Raw genomic sequence first — 17,316 nt, 5'->3', positions numbered from 1 at the left:
AACTTTTGTTTGATTTGTCAATTAACTTTTGTAGGAATCGATCTAATCGAAAGGTTGAGGAGAATGAGATAGTTTTATAGGAAATTTGTGTGTTCTTTTATAGAAAACTTTTATGTGCATCAACATTATTTTCTAAAAATTATAAGAGAATAAAAGCAGTGTAACTAAAGCTACGTTTGTTTTTTAAAGACAAGATAGTGAGAACAAGATATAAAGGATAAAGACACAAAATTTTGTATTTTTGTATCCTATTTGGTAATAAATTAGAACAAATTATGAAAATTTAATTTATTCTTATTTTTTTCATTCAAAAAATTTGAGACGAAAAATATAATAATAAAAAATTAACAAAAATACACTAATTCAGTGTTCCTGGACACATTGTCTCTATCCATGTCTTCTCTGTCAAATACGATTTTGTGTTTCCGTGTCCTGTCTATGTAAACAAACGGAGCCTTAATATATTATGTGAACTAGGTTCACCAAAAAAGAAAACAAAGTTGGCTAACCTAGAGATGAGTTTTTCAACGTAACATAGAGCATGATCTTACGTGTTAATATTTTCATCTCTTGATAGAGTGAGATTCTTTGTTCGATTCATAGAATTCGAATATGGACAACAAAAGTATTCCATCACTAAGAATATAAAGATATGCCGATGCAAAGCTTTTAAATTAGAATATGATATCGAAGTTGTTTTAGTTGCGAGAACAGAACAAAGTTAGATTGGCTTATTTTTTGCTTACATCTATGAGTATGTAATAGTGATAGGCCCTCGATCTACCAACTCAAAGTTATGGCGTGTTTGATTTTGGTGAATAATAGTTATTAAACTTACAATGGTGAGAGTTGATATAATATTTGGGAGGACAAAATTAAGATAAAGTCTAGCTTATTTTTGTATAATGTCATTCTTTTGACCAATACCCAGTAGTAGCCGGCCATAATGGTGATGTGATATGAAGTATGAACACAAACCGCAATTACCAGTTTGCTAAACAAGCATGATCCTTCAAAAGTCAAAACCTACATCAGCTGGATTGGGATGCATGGACAGAGTAATAGAAAATAAATATAGCTTTAGAATTAATTAACATGTGTAAAGTAAATAAGCTACCCCTCAACTTTAAAAGTGGAAATTGTTGTGATAAGAATGAACTTCAAAAGTGGAAATTGTTGTGATAAGAATGAAATGGATGATGGCTCATTTTTTTCATATTGAAATGCTATGTTACCAAGGTCCTTATATTTAATGAAAGTGGAAAAAAAAACCTTTATACATGTATAAATAGAGACACGTATCTAAAATAATACACATGTAATAAAATAAATATTTTTTTCTCTCTTTACATTATAATATGAATTCTTTCTCTTTATGTGGTTTTAACTTAGAATAATTATAATTTTTTATAAAAAATGACCTCTGTTATAGTGAGATAAGAGTATTGGTAAACGATAATACTAGAGTCTTATATTTATATTTCTCTATTTTATATTTATTACTTCTTCCTCATTTATTTATTTCACAACACGTTATCAGCACGAGACTCTGATAAAAATTTAGGAAGACTCAGGTAACAAATTTTTATTATGTCAAAACTCTCTCATCTTGAATTTAATACTCTTGATATATCTAGAAACAACTATTTAATATGGATACTAGATGCTGAAATCCATCTTGATTCAATGGATCTTGGAGATACTATTAAGGCTGAAAATAATACATCCCAGAAGGATAAAGCCAAAGCCATGATTTTCCTTCGTCATCATCTTGACGAAGAATTGAAAAATGAATATCTCACATTAAAAGATCTTGCAGATCTGTGGAAAGATCTTGAATAAAGGTATAATCATCAAAAGACAGTGATACTTCCTCAAGCACGATATGAATGGATGCACTTGCGTTTACAGGATTTTAAATCCATAAATGAATATAATTCTGCAATATTTCGAATCACCTCACGAATGAAATCATGTGGAAAAAAGATAATTGATAATGATATGTTAGAGAAAACTTTCTTAACCTTCTATGCTTCGAATGTGCTCCTACAGCAGTAGTATCGAGAAAAAAGATTTAAAAATATTCTGAGTTAATTTTTTGCCTTCTTGTTGCTGAATGCAACAATGAGTTGTTTTTAAAAAATTATGAAGCACGACCAGCTGGTACCGTTCCATTTCCTGAAGCAAATGCGGCAAATCATTACCCCAGAAGAGGTAAATGGCAAGGTTTTAGTAGCAAGAAAAATTATGGAAGGAAAAAGAATTATGTTCACAATAAAGGATCTCACTAGAAGTAGGATAAAGAAAGAAAAAATAGGCAAAATAAATCAACTGAGGATAAATGTTTCTGTTGTGGTGGAAAGGGTCATTGGTCACGTACCTGCCGTATCCCAAGGCACCTAGTTGATCTTTATCAAGCATCTCTGAAAAAGGATGACAAAGAAAAGGAAACAAATTTTGTTTCAAATGATGCCGAAAATTCCACCACTCATTATGATGTATCTGATTTCTTTGAGGATCTTGAAGGAAATATTGATCATTTGATCAATGATGACATAGTTTAATATGTGAGATTATTAAATATTCATGTAAATAAATAATGTAAGAAATTTATTGTTAAGTTTTACTTTCTATGTATTTAAGTTTTAAATATAATGTATATAAATAATAAAATATTAATGTTTATGTTTAAAAATTTTTGAAATCATTAAATGTTTCAACTTTTAAAAATAATAATAATAATAATAATAATAGTGATAATAATAAAATTTTAGTATATGACATTATGTACAGTATTTCTTAGAAAAATAATTACAATCAAGAATTCAATTTGACTGTGCATGTATTACTACTCATTTTTATTATTATTTATCTTTGAAAAAAATGACAAGGATATATAATGAAGATGTAATGATGTATGCCTTGCGGATAGTGCAAGTTTGCACACCATTCTCAAAAGTGATATATATTTTACCCATCTTGTGCCAAAAGAAGAATATGTTAATACTATTATTGACTCAAGAAATGTGATAGAAAGTTCCGGAAGAGCTATAATTTTGTTTTCTGGAGGAACAAAATTCATAATAAATAATGCACTATTGTCTACTAAGTCTCTAAGGAACTTATTGAGTTTCAAAGATATTCGCCGAATGGATATCATATTGAGACTATGAATGAGGGAAGTCATGAGTACTTATGTATCACAACTTATCATTCAAATGAAAAAGTTATATTAGAAAAGTTGCCCTCAATTTCATCTGGGTTATATTATACCAAGATTAGTGCAATTGAATCGCATGCCATTGTAAACCAGAAATTTACTAGCCCAAATGAATTCATAACTTGGCACGACCGATTGGGTCATCTGGGAACAACCATGATGTGGAGAATTATTGAAAACTCCCGTGAACATTCACTAAAGAACCAGAAAATTCTTAAATCTAGTGAATTTCGTTGTGCTGCATGTTTTCAAGAGAAGTTAATTTTAAGGTCATCACTAGTAAAGATTGGATTTGATGCCTCTGAATTCCTAGAAAGGATTCAAGGCGATATATGTGGACCTATTCATCCGCCCTGTGGATCTTTTAGATATTTTATAGTCCTAATAGACGCATCTTCAAGATGGCCACTTGTGTGCTTATTGTCTTCTCGGAACCTAGTATTTGCGAGATTACTGGCTCAAATTATTCGATTAAAAGCACAATTTTCAGAAAATCCAATCAAAGCAATTCGTCTTGATAATGCTGGTGAATTTACTTCCTAAGCTTTTGATGCTTATTGTATTGCTAATGGAATAAGTGTTGAACATCCAGTAGCTCATGTTCACATACAAAATGGGCTAGCAGAATCACTTATTAAATACCTCAAATTAATTGCTAGACCCTTACTTACGAGAACAAACTATTTTACATGCCGCAGCACTTATTCGTTTGAGGCCAACAAGTTACTATCAGTTCTCTCCTATGTAATTAGCTTTTGGCCAGCAACCAAATCTTTCTCATTTAAAAATATTCGGGTGTGCAATATATGTTCCCATTGCACCACCTTCTCACACCAAAATGGGACCCCAAAGAAAATTGGGGATATATGTTGAATATGATTCTCCCTCTATAATAAGGTATCTTGAGATACAAACTGGAGATGTATTTAAATGCCGATATGCAGATTGTCATTTTGATGAATCAAAATTTTCAATATTAGGGGTAGAGAATAAGCTTCATAAAAAGGAACTTAATTGGAATGCATCATCCTTGATGCATTTAGATCCTCGATCCGGACAATGTGAATTAGAAGTTCAAAAGATTATACATTTGCAAAGAATAGCAAATGAATTGCCTGATGCATTTTCCGATACAAAGAGAATAACCAAATATTATATACCAGCGAAAAATACCCCAATTCGAATTGATGTCCCAGTCAGACAAATTGCCACTGAAACAAATTCACGCCAGAAGCGTGACAGGCTTGTCGGTTCTAAAGACAAAAATTCTCAAAAAAGAAAAGAAGAAAATAATATTCCTGTTAAAAAAGACATAGTAAAGACACTTGCAGTTGTCCAAAATTCTGATATAATTTTAACGCCAGAAAACGTTCAGGTACCTGAAAATTGTGAAAATGACAAGATCTCGATAAATTATGTCTTTACAGGAGAGAAATGGGACCGAAATAACACAATTGTCAATGAAATATTTGCATATAATGTGGCATTAAATATCATGCATGAAAGTAAGGATCTTGAGTCAAGATCTGTCGAAGAATGTCAACAAAGAAATGATTGGCCAAAATGGGAAGAAGCCATGAAGGCCCACTTGCAAAACGTAAAGTCTTTGGACCTATAGTCCGTACACCAGAAGATGTAAAACCTGTTGGATACCGATGGGTATTTGTGAGAAAACGAAATGAGAAAAATGAAGTTGTACGTTACAAAGCTCGACTTGTAGCACAAGGTTTTTCACAAAGAACCGGTATAGATTATAAAGAAACGTATTCCCCTGTAGTGGATGCAATAACATTGCGTTATTTGGTCAGTTTATCTGCATATTATAAACTACATATGCATTTAATGGATGTGGTAACAACCTACTTATACGGCTCATTAGATCGCGATATCTATATGAAAGTCCTTGAAGGATTAAAGATATCTAAACCATCCAATGAATATTCACAAGGATTATACTCAGTTAAATTGCAAAAATCTTTATATGGTTTGAAGCAATCTGGATGAATGTGATATAATCGTCTTACTGAGTATTTGGCCAAAAATAGATTCAAGAATGATGATATCTGCCCATGTTTTCATAAAGAAATCTGCATCTGGATTCATTATAATTGTTGTGTACGTTGATGATTTAAATATCATTGGAACTCTTGAAAAGATTCGAACAATTATAAAAACTCTAAAAAAAGAATTTGAGATGAAAGATCTTGGAAAGACTAAATTTTGTCTCGGCCTGCAAATCAAGCATACAAAAAATGGGATCTTTATTCATCAAACAACATACATAGAAAAGATCTTGAAGAGATTTTATATGGATAAATCACATTCATTAAGTACCCCAATGATCGTAAGATCTTTGGATGTAGAAAATGATCAATTCCGTCCTAAGAAAGAAAATGAAAATATCCTTGGTCCTGAAGTACATATCTTAGTGCCATTAGAGCGCTAATGTATCTTGCTAATAATACAAGACTCGATATATCATTTGCAGTGAATTTACTAGCAAGATATAATTCCTCTCCAACCAGAAGACATTGGAATGGAATCAAACAAATATTTTGAAATCTTCATGGAACGGTTGATATGGGATTGTTTTATCCCTATGGATCCAAGTCACAATTAGTTGGCTATGTAGATACAGGATACTTGTCTGAACCACACAAAGTGAGATCTCAAACAGGATACCTATTCACATATGGTGGTACAGCTATATCATGGAGGTCCACAAAACAAACGATTGCGGCAACATCCTGTAATTATGCTGAAATACTAGCGATACATGAAGCTAGTCGCGAGTGTTTTTGGCTCAGGAGTTTGATCCAATATGTTCTGTCATCATGTGGACTGATTGATCAAAAGATAGCTCCAACTGTTCTATTTAAAAATAATACAGTATACATTGCTCAATTTAAGCATATTTCCTTTACTAAAGGTTTTTTCCGATTGAGTTTTTTTTAAGTAAAGTTTTAACTAGACATAATCCTAAATGATCATTTAAGGGGAGTGTTGTGATAAGAATGAAATGGATAACCATGGACGGCTCATCTTTTCCATACTGAAATACTATGTTACCAAGGTCCTTACATTCAGTGAAAGTGGAAAAAAAACCTCTATGCATGTATAAATAGAAGCATATATCTGAAACAATACACATGCAATAAAACAAATATTTTTCTCTCTTTACATTATACTATGAACTCTTTCTCTTTCTATGGCTTTAACTTAAAATAATTATAATTTTTATAAAAATTACCTCTATTATAGTGAGATAAGAATATTGGTGAATAATAATACTAGAGTCTTATATTTATATTTCTCTATTTTATATTTATTACCTCTTCCTCGTTTATTTATTTCGGAACAGGAATGACCATCAAACTCAATTATTTATTTATCTGATGGGTCCAACTCAATTTTCACCTGTAAAACATTACATAAAAAAAGGATCTGCAAGAGCATGATCATTCCAAGTACATTTTATTTTGAAAGTCTTAATTTAACAAGTGTCTCTTAAAAGACATTAGATGGAATCAATGGAATTTCAGCAAGACAGTGTATTTAATGGAATTACAGCAAGACAGAGAGTTTAAGATCATCACCGGCCGACCGAAGTTAGACCAGATGAACCCAAGTAGATGGAGTTGCAATATCAATTTCATTCTTGGATTTCGAGGCCATTCACAATTTTTTTCTCAAAAACTAGTAAATCAATGATTCAATAAAGAAATCATGAAGGGAAAAAAATGCTAAAAGATATTAGATGAATGAATTACTACAATCAACATTAACAAAAAAAAATTAAGGTGGAACTGAATTCAACATGAACCTTCACAATCTACAGCTTCCTCAATTCCCTGACGCAGTTGTGGAAAACATGGGGAACGTCAAGGCTTTGAGCACTCTATATACAAGACGTGCCAACTAAAATATATCCATTTTCTGTAATGTTACAAACAGGGCAATTATCAATTCGTAGCAGGCACTCAACATAAACATTAAGATGCAAAATTTCTGACGCCGTTTTTTTTGGGGGGGTTGGTTATGATATCATAGACTCTTTACAACATGCAACATGGTACATGGATCAATATCCAAGTGTGTCACCATCAAGACCAATGCAAATGTATTTCTGCCTAAACAAACACGGAGTTTTGTTTGTTTTAGTGCAGCCATAATTTTCAATTTTTAAGTCTCATAAAAGATCTCTACCCCGTTTAACTGAAAAAAGGGAAAATGCTATACAGATTAGAAAGTGATTGTGAGTAATTACCAGAGCAAAAGAATCGTGATCATATGCAATGGTGAGAAATACTAGTCTTCAACCAATTATTTTTTCACAAATTGTTTCTGGCATACAAGAAGCCGTTGGTCACTGCCATTCTGAAGATCAATTAACCTGGCCTCCCAACGTAGCTGTGTTGCAAGCTTCCGAGCCAACTCTATAGCCCACATAGTATCAGAAAGAATTATCCATCCCTAGAAAATGATGGCATGTAATAGACAATTAGGATTTTATGGACCATTCCAATATTCTAATACTTAAACTATACGTAATAAACCAACAAACTATGTTATGTGCGCATCACAACAATAAAATGAATACGCATCATTAGAGTCACATGGCAAAAACTGAATACGTTCTCTGCTCTCTTTTTCGTCAGTAGTTAGTACAGTGTACAAAATCAATGATGAACTTTCTTCCATAGTAACCATGAAACTGTAAGTAACAGGGATGTTGTACCTCTGGACGTAATATTCTATCCATCTCCAAGAATAATTCTAGCATGTTGCAACTCTCTGATGCGAGATGTGAGATGAGACCATTCGCATGAAGCATATCATATGTCCGCGGGTAGGTGGGGAAAGGTTCACACCTTGAGATCAATAGCCAGATTAAACAATGAACTACTCAAGCCAGAAGAAGCATCAACTTTATTTTACAATGAGTTTTGTTGATGAACTCAAACAAAAAGATGGTATAGAGGAGGAAATTTTGAGGTTTGAACAGTTGGATGTTCTTCAGAAATGGATTTTGCTATATAACATATATAAAGCAGTTTGAAACCCAACATGCATACACAAATAACAAATAGCAACTTACCAGTCATGCATAACACCAACAAAACCTCTATCTAGTATAAGAGGAAGTGCATTAGTAGCCCTGGCGGGAACAACATTCATAACCCACACCGATTTTTTCTCCTCTAGAAGAGCAGCATTTAAACCTCCATAATTAGCGTTCATATCCATAACATTTCGTATCATGTTATATGGAGGCATTGGGTCTTCATCTCCAGGTCTCTTTGGATGGTCAGAGAAAATTAGTGGTGTAAGCAATGACCAATAATTATTGACTGCTGATCTCCAGAATTGCATGTCTTCATAAAATTCTTCAGGCTGAACTCCTGCAATGATAGAGGGAATTTTGAAAAGGCAAAGCATTTTAAAACAGGAATGAAATTACGGAAGAAAAGCAGGTAGAAATATGCAGATTGCAAAAAGCTGATAAGTCACAATACTTTCCATGAATTTCAAGTTCAGCTGGGCTCAGCTCAGATCCAATGGATCTGTTCTGTATTGCAATCCAGCGCCTGCTAGAGGTCCCACTGATACATGGTACAATAGGATGATAATATAAATGGGCATCATCTCCTTTGCATAGCTGTATACCACGCTGCTTCCTACAATATAAGAAATAAACTTCAACAAAAAAAAACTATAGTTGGACGAGTAAGTGTTTCAGAATATTAGCAATTGAGTTTTTAAAAAGGATTGGAGGACTAAGTGTTAATATTAGCATTATCAAAGAAACAGCTATTGACTAATATTACTAGTCATTTATGTTGTTCACATTATACCACTATCCCTACCGAGATGAATAACAATCAACATCAGCAGTCTTTTGCCAGATAAAAGTCTCATCTTGCTGAGCTAGAAGAGTCCAACAGAGTTGCTGGGTCAGCTCTTCCATTGGGTTCAACATGATTCTATTTTTCTCCCGTGATGAACTGCCCTGTGGCCTGATTGTGGGCGATGTTAGAACAAAATATCCTCCAGGTTTAAGAACACGGTCAACCTCTATAAGGAACATTCCATCTGTGGGATGAAGTCAATGTTAGTGAGCAAAAGAAAGAGAGAAGTTCATGCAGAAGCTATACTATATTCACGATGTTATAAAAGTCATTGCAAGATGGAAAAGTAAAGAGAAATGGAAATGATAGAGAAATTACAGAGAATGGAAGTGAAAGAAAAAGAAAAAAATACATATGATTCTCATATGACCATTCTTACATCATTTCAAGTATCAACTTGATTGAGACAAACAAATTACTTGCAAATGAAACCAACATTATATTATTTAATAAACCCAAAAAAATTTAAATGCCAAAAAACTAAGGTATAATCCAGCCATGGAACAATAGATCACAGACTACTGGCCATAAAGGCATAAACTATCTAATACAAGTGAATTAGGCCTTGACTATAATGATATCCATTCCCTGATACGTCATATAGAAGATACATAAATATGAAACACATAAAGGCTACGGAAATTGCTATCCAAAACCTGCACAAAAAACTTATTACTGTCCATCATCAAGGATCAACAATCCCAAAGTTATGGCTATTAGTTAAAAACCCCTTCATGCACGAGCCCTAAAAGCTTAAAGAATGGATAATGTATAGGGCTGTAGGCCCACTTTATCTCGTAAAGAAAACGATAGTCATAAAGAGTGGGGAGACAAGTATCATGACATATGGTTAACGATGCTCTAATTACCTGTCAAGAATCAACTAACCCAAAACCGTCAACTGTTAGGTAGTGGCTAAGAATAAATTTGTAAACAAGGTTCAACAGATTGTGTTATATTAAGGATCAGTGTTAACTCAATCAACTATTTGGCATTTGACAGACATTCTTATTATACTTATACAGCCATGCAGGCTTCAACCGCATATGTGATACAGCTTAATCATCTCCTCTCATTTGTTATTTAACAAAACTTTTGACAAAAAACTATACCAATTGTCAAAACATATGACACCATATATCAACGTGAAAAGAAATAATACTAACAAGAGGAATTGAACATTATATATGTGACTAAAAGGAAATCTACAATGCAAAAAATGAGAGTAATGCTCATAAACCATAATTACTTTTTTCATCCCAAATGATGCCACATTTAGCACAGTGAACCATGCCATATGATAATGACGGATATGGAAGCTGTCTTGCAATAAAGTTGCCAATCATAGCAGGGATGCCTCTCTCAAGTGCCAATTGGACTTGGCTTCCAGTTGCCTCATATGCCGCAATACAGACTGCCATTATTTTCAGTGACAACAAATGAGCTCCAAAACTACCAAATCCACAATTAATATCTAGTACAGTTTGAACCTGTTACAATGAGATCAATCTAGATCAGTCACATATATTATTCAGCCAAACAACATGATCCTTGATTAGAATCAGAAGACAGAACAGAGACAGCTGCATATCAGAACCATTTCTTAACTTCCTATACATGGAAATGTCATACCCAACCCCTTTCCCTCTAAAACATTATATCCTTCCCCAAAGAACACCAATTTTCGGATTATGATATGTATAAGACTTACACCAGCTTGGAGAAAATCAGCATCACTTCCTAAACCTATCATCTCTGCAAGCTGGCGAGAGTAATCTTTCACACCATCGAAGATCAAGCCATCCTCTGAGTGAAAAGCAATTTGGTTCTCTTCTAGTAGCATCAACCTATGGAAGTTGACCCAAGAAAAAAAAGTAAGTGCAAACAACAAAAGTATGAATCACAACAGAGAAAACCTAACAAAAACTGAAATGCAGGAACAGTATTTTAATTGTTAACCCAAACAAGGTCATCCTTCGCACTCTATCCTACAAATAAATGAAGTACCTTTTGGTCATACTTCCAGAGGAAAGAAACTGATCTTTGCTTAACTTCACATTCCCACTCCAGATAACATCCCGGCCAATCGGCCATTGCAGGGGAATCTTGTAATCCTTGGGAGGGCGAACCAAACACCTCTCCAGTCCCCTCGACGCTTCGCAATGCCGATCAAACTCCTCCCCTCCTTTAAACCCAGACAACAAATTGGCAGAGACATTGTGGCAGGGCACAAAGTTCTCCCTCTCCTTTCCACAAATTCCCAGTTCCCTCGGCTTAGCGCCACCAGCGGACGACACAGACGTCAGCTCCAAATAATCAGCGGCTGTTTGCTCTTTTATCCTTCTGTAGTTAGAGTAGACGATTGATGCCGGATTACGAGTTGCTGAATCAATGGCACTGGAAGAAGACGGAGAAGAACTTAACAATGCAATTAGAGCTAGCACGCTGATCAGACACACGACTAACCAGCTCAGTGGCGGTTTTGGACCAATAATTATGAACAATTTATTGAACCAGGAGCTTCTCATGTCCAAAGAAAATTCTCGAGAACTTCACTTCAGCCACTTTTCACACGCTCAAAACAATATATTTAAAAACCGCACTAAATTTTGAATTCCGTGAACCCTAATTTTCGAATCAGAACATAGCTTTAAAGCGTGAATCCTCCTTACTCTCCTTGGAAGCATTGAAACAAGGAGCTCGGCGCAATTACAAGAATAAAACAAAGTTCGAATTTTCACCCGCCGAAACAAACGATTCTGAATCTGAGGAGATTATCAAGCAATGCTGATCGCGCAAACTCACCGATCAAAAGTTCGGATCGCCTCTACAGAATTTGGACAAGTCACTACTGAATCCGAAGTTTTTATTATTGTCTTTATTTCAGAAACGCAACGCCAAGTAAATCGAATCAAAATCAAAGAGCGTAGAATTGTCAGTGAATGGAAATGGAGAATTTAGGGTTTTTGGTTGAAGAAAAAAAATGTGAAGAGAAGAGAGTGCGATTTGATTGAGCAAGCAAATTCCTCAACGGTGGAAGAAGAGCGCTATTTCCGGTTGTGTCAAAAGTCTTTAGATTGCTCCTTTTCCTCTTTTCCTTTTTCTCTTTTTTTTTTTTTTTTCCTTTATATATAAGCCAGGTTTGATGTGACCCAAACTCGATCCGAAATATACACCAGGTCTATTTATTAGACCCGAACTCGATCCTAGACCCGATGAAATTAATACACTTTCAGGCCACAATTATACCGGGCGAAAACCGGGCCGTTAACATTACATTACGTTGATACCTTCTTGTAAGCTAACATGTAAAAATATCCAAATTTCCAAGACTCCAACCATTATTTAACATGGTAAATTTCACTTAGAAAAGTATAACAAAAACCAACCCTTCTTTAAAATTAAAGTATAATCACAATCAATACTATAAAAAAAACCACAATCAATACTAATATTATCTAATAATACCAAATATTTAAATCAATACAAATAACACAATATTATGCATTAGTCTAAAGTCTTATGCATTCTAAACATAAAACATTCACTTATAGTTTTATAATGACTAATAACACAAAATATTAAGGTTTATAATACTTAAATTCCACATAAGAATAGTCATGATCCATCACTAATACAAAATATTAATTGTGTATGATGACCGGGCCACCGGGCCGACTTCGGGTGACCCGAGCTATGACCCGGACCCGACCCGAAATAATGACCGAGTCTATTTTTGAGACCCTTACCCGACCCTAAACCCAATGAAATAACACCAAATTAGCCCCTAAAGTGTTCGGGACCAGACCGAGCCTTCGGACCCGGCCGGGTCTGTACACCCCTACTCGTATCTATAATAAAAAAAACAAAACCTAACTTCTATTGGTTTTGGGTATTGGTGTAGAAGGAATGACAATTGTCTAACAAGTATATCAATGTTAATAATTTGTCATAATATATATATATTTTTAAGAGAATTGTTATTTGTACACTAAAATCAGCTACTAAAATCAGTTACTAATGTATTTGTATATAAATATATGTGTGGTTTAATTCATTTTCAATGTGTATTTTATACTGGTAACTGACTTTGGTAACTGATTTTAGTATACACGTAGCATAACCCTATGTTTAATATTAAATATTTTCTTCCTACAATAATCGATTTTGTTTACGATGAATAATTAAAATTTTATTAGCAGACTAATCAACCATCCTTTTTTTTATAGAAGAGTCCATTTAGTAATTAATTGTTATTACTTATTAGACAGAAGAAAAAAAAAACCAGTTATTTTCATCTTCTATTTCTTTCCTAGTAAAAAATATGACAAAAGAATATAATTAAATATGATCTAGAGTTTATTAATGATACATTTATATGTAACTGAAAATAACGTTAAATAGTCTGTAAATATTACATAAATTTGACAACACATAATATTCATCATAAGTAGAACCTTTGAATTAAGAGAACCAAGTTAATAACGTTAAATAGTGTTTATGAAATTTCAGTATTTCACGCTTAAATTAAGTTAATTTTTTATTAAAAAATTGAATTGAGGTAGTATTTACCGATATTTTTATATATGTGAATCACGTTGCAAAGACAAATAAGTGCCAAAAAGCACTTAACAAAAACAATATCCTTTTGTTCTTGTTAGTAAATAACTCCAAAATGTTGTCGTATTTCCTTTAGGTAGCGTTTGGTGGAGAGACAGAGACCGAAAGACTAAGACTGAGAGACAGAGACTAAGAGACAGGGATTGAAATAAATCTCAATATTCTGTTTGGTGCAAAATGGGAGACAGGAATTGAAACAAGAATGAAACTCTAATTTAATTTGCACAAAGGGTAAAATTAGAATTAATTAATTGAAATGAAAATATTTTAGGTATAAAATGTTATTAAAGTTTCAGTCTCCATCTCTAAAAATTTTAGTCCCCTGTGTCCCTACTTTTTAGAGGTACTGAAATACTGAAATTTTAGAGACAGAGACAGAAATTTTAGTACCAGTCTCTGAACTAACAAACACGATACTGAGTCTCAGTCTCTCAGTCTCTGTCTCAGTACCTCAAAACAAACGCTACCTTAGTACTTACCATTTTTTAAAATATTTTAAATATTTGTGATATAAAAAATTTAAATATTTTTAAATTTTTATTTTACTTTGACTTAATAAAAATTATAAATATCTCATAAAAGTAAAATTATCGATTTAAATTATACATTACAAAAACAAATATTTATTTCTAAACCAATTAAATTCCTATTTTACATGATTGATTCTAATCACAGTAATAAATTCTTAATTCAAATTATTTCAATTTAAATATGATCTGACCGCTTTAATTCGCCTATTATTTATTTATAAGTCGAATATTAATATATTTTATTACTTTATACATTTTTTTTGTGACTGAACATAATACAAAGAAAAAAGACCTAAAAAAAAGAGTAGTACTCCTCTCTAATAATAATGTCTAAATTATTAGGAGGCAGTAACCACTCTAAATACACCTGCTTGTTTAAAACAGCAGTCTTAGCTATTAAATCAGCCGCTCTATTTGCTGTTCGCTGGATGAACACTGTACTAAAGTAGCTGTCCAATTGCGCTGGAGCATCTCTTTGATTTTGTCAAGCAGATCAGAGTCATTCATAATCATGCTGGTTGTGCCTCGCGAAACAAGAAGAAACGCATCAAGATTATCAGTTTCACATATGACCTCTTTGCACTCGCAATCCCAAGCCATAACAAATCCTCTCCAAATAGCATGAAGCTCACAACAGAAAACACTAGAAATAGGTATACTGACAGAACAACATTTTATCCAAATTCCCATGCTGTCTCTAATAATACATCCAAAACCAGCTAATTGCTCATTTTCAAAAACGCTTGCATCGCAGTTCACTTTACAGACATTCATTGGAGGTGGTTCCCAGTTATATTTCAAAGAAGAAGGAATAATATGTTTTTGGTTGATAACAACATTAGAGAAATCTCGAGCAACATGTTTAACTAAGTGAACAATTTTCTCCTTACTCCATGGATCATCTTGGTGGAAGATGTCATTGTTCCTATCCCTCCAAATCCACCAAAAGGCCGCTGCAAAGAGAAACTCATTTTTGTTGAGGTTAGAACGAATCCAAGACACAAAATCCAATCTAGAGTCCTCAGCGGTCATTCCCAAATTTAAGCTAATCCAAATCTGACGAGCTTTTTGGCAAATCCTAAAGCAGTGGTTAATATCCTCTAGAGCAAGATAACATCTCTGACAAAAATCAGAAGTAGAAATACCTCTTTGAAACCGGTAACTAGCTGTGGAAACTCCGTTGATGAGGCAAAGCCAGAGCAGACACTTTATCTTCTCCAGTATTCTCAAGCGCCAAAGCCAAAGCCAATTTTCATTATCATTCCAGCCAAATTCTTCTTCAATAGCCATTCATACCCGCTTTTAGTCGAGTAGGTGAGAGTATTTGAGTTTGTCCAAAACCAACCAGTTTTATCTCCTGCCTGCTTGATAGGATCAAAGAGCATCAAATCAAGTTTAACTTCTTCCGGAATCATTGTGCAAAGAATATCCCACCGCCAATGCCCAAGGTGCCAGACATCTTCTAACTTCAAGTGAGAATCAGAAATGTGCACAAAAGGAACCAAAGGAGCTAGCGTTCCACATGGTCGCCAAGCATGATACCAAAAGGATTGAGACATTCTGCCTGTACACCAATCAAAACCATCACGAAGCTTTTCTATTGTCTTATAAGTCGCTCGCCAAGTGCTTGAAACATTATTAGAAAATTTGGGTGAAAAGCAAGAACTCTCATATAAATATTTTGCCAACATAATTCTTACCCAAAACTTATCTTTATTATGCAATAATTGCCAAACAAGCTTTTCGAGTAAAGCAAAATTTACGCATTGAGTATCTCTAATTCCCAAGCCTCTATATTTTCTTGGAATGACAACTTTGCTCCACTTGACCAAATTTAAACAACGCTCCCCCACCTTTCCCTTCCACAAGAATTGTCTAAGCACAGAATCAATCTTTTGACAAACCGAAGTAGGAAAAAGAGTCACTTGCATCTGATAAATAGGAAGAGAAGAAGCAACAGATTTAATTAAGCAAAGCCTGCCTGCTCTGTTAAGGAGCCGACCTTTCCAACTAGCCAGCCTATTTTTGATCTTCTCTAAAGAGTCCGAAAAAATAGATCTAGCAACTCGAGGATGATTAAGGTTCACCCCCAAGTATTTGCCCAGGCCACTAGTAAAAGGAATATGAGAAACACCAGACAACATTTCTTTCCTTCTATTAGAGATATTTTTAGAACAAATAGCTTTAGATTTTTCAATGTTAACCTTCATACCTGGAGCTTTACAGAACAACTCCAAGGTGTGCACAACATTCTAAACTTGACTTTTCTTCGCTTTACAAAAAAGGAGGAGGTCATCTGCAAACATCAAGTGAGAAACTCTAAGTCCCTCTCTAGAAACAGCCACACCATCCCAAATACTCTCGTCAACTTGTTTAAAAATGAAGCATGCCAATCTCTCCATGCATAAAACATTGGTTATATAAGAGTTATTTCTGATGAATAATTATTTGATTGATAAAATAATTAGTAACTGAATCAACGATTATACAGATATCAATATCATACTATTTATAAAAGAACAACTCAAACAAAAGAAAAAATATGTAAAAGACTCGTTTAGATATTAAAAACTCGAAAAAATATTAAAAACTAAATCGAGTGTCGAAATGTCTTTTATACACTTTGTATTCTTAACCCACCAAAGTATATCTCACTCACCTGAGAAAAATTGATTATACCATACAAAAGTCAACCAAGTAAGAACAAAATAAAATCAATTTAAAAAATATTCAGTTTGAAAAACATTATTAATCCTATCTCCCAAACCTTGTTATGTCTTTGTAGCCAACAACTGAGGTGGTGGTTACTAATGGGACAACTTTGTGCTTATGAAATCCTCAATCACAAATGATGTCACCATCCTAAGGCGACTTTCATTTTCGTAGCCCCAACCAAAAATTTATATTTATGTGCAATAAAGTTAAACTTCATTTAATTAAGTTAGATTGATTTAGTAGTTAATTTATTCATTCATTTAATAAGTATTGAGAATTCAGTACCACGATAAATTAGTCTTTGACCTACTAAATTATAGAA

General features: G+C 33.6%; 1 protein-coding gene across 1 annotated transcript; it reads right to left on the bottom strand.

Moving 5' to 3' along the window:
• On the bottom strand, positions 6,678–12,237 carry LOC107631833 (probable methyltransferase PMT5). Its single transcript, XM_016335402.2, has 9 exons — positions 11,137–12,237; positions 10,841–10,976; positions 10,379–10,619; positions 9,088–9,313; positions 8,741–8,898; positions 8,319–8,622; positions 7,959–8,091; positions 7,488–7,693; positions 6,678–7,156 (listed from the first exon to the last, which is right to left on the bottom strand). Exons 1-8 carry the CDS (start codon positions 11,655–11,657, stop codon positions 7,544–7,546), a joined length of 1,869 nt encoding a protein of 622 aa, XP_016190888.1. The 5' UTR covers positions 11,658–12,237; the 3' UTR covers positions 6,678–7,156; positions 7,488–7,543.

This window comes from Arachis ipaensis, chromosome B03 (genome assembly GCF_000816755.2).
Source record: "Arachis ipaensis cultivar K30076 chromosome B03, Araip1.1, whole genome shotgun sequence".
In the NCBI taxonomy this organism is placed as follows: Eukaryota; Viridiplantae; Streptophyta; class Magnoliopsida; order Fabales; family Fabaceae; genus Arachis; species Arachis ipaensis.
Note: the sequence above shows the minus strand (reverse complement) of the source record. Positions and strands in the feature narration are given on the sequence as shown.

What these genes read in the sequence shown, in the direction of transcription:
- LOC107631833 (XM_016335402.2), bottom strand. Translation starts at nt 11,657, where the DNA reads ATGAGAAGCTCCTGGTTCAATAAATTGTTCATAATTATTGGTCCAAAA. An exon ending in TCTGGAAGTATGACCAAAAG is followed by an intron (nt 10,977 to 11,136) that starts GTACTTCATTTA and finishes CAACTTCCATAG; the next exon opens with GTTGATGCTACTAGAAGAGA. An exon ending in AGCTGAACTTGAAATTCATG is followed by an intron (nt 8,623 to 8,740) that starts GAAAGTATTGTG and finishes CTATCATTGCAG; the next exon opens with GAGTTCAGCCTGAAGAATTT.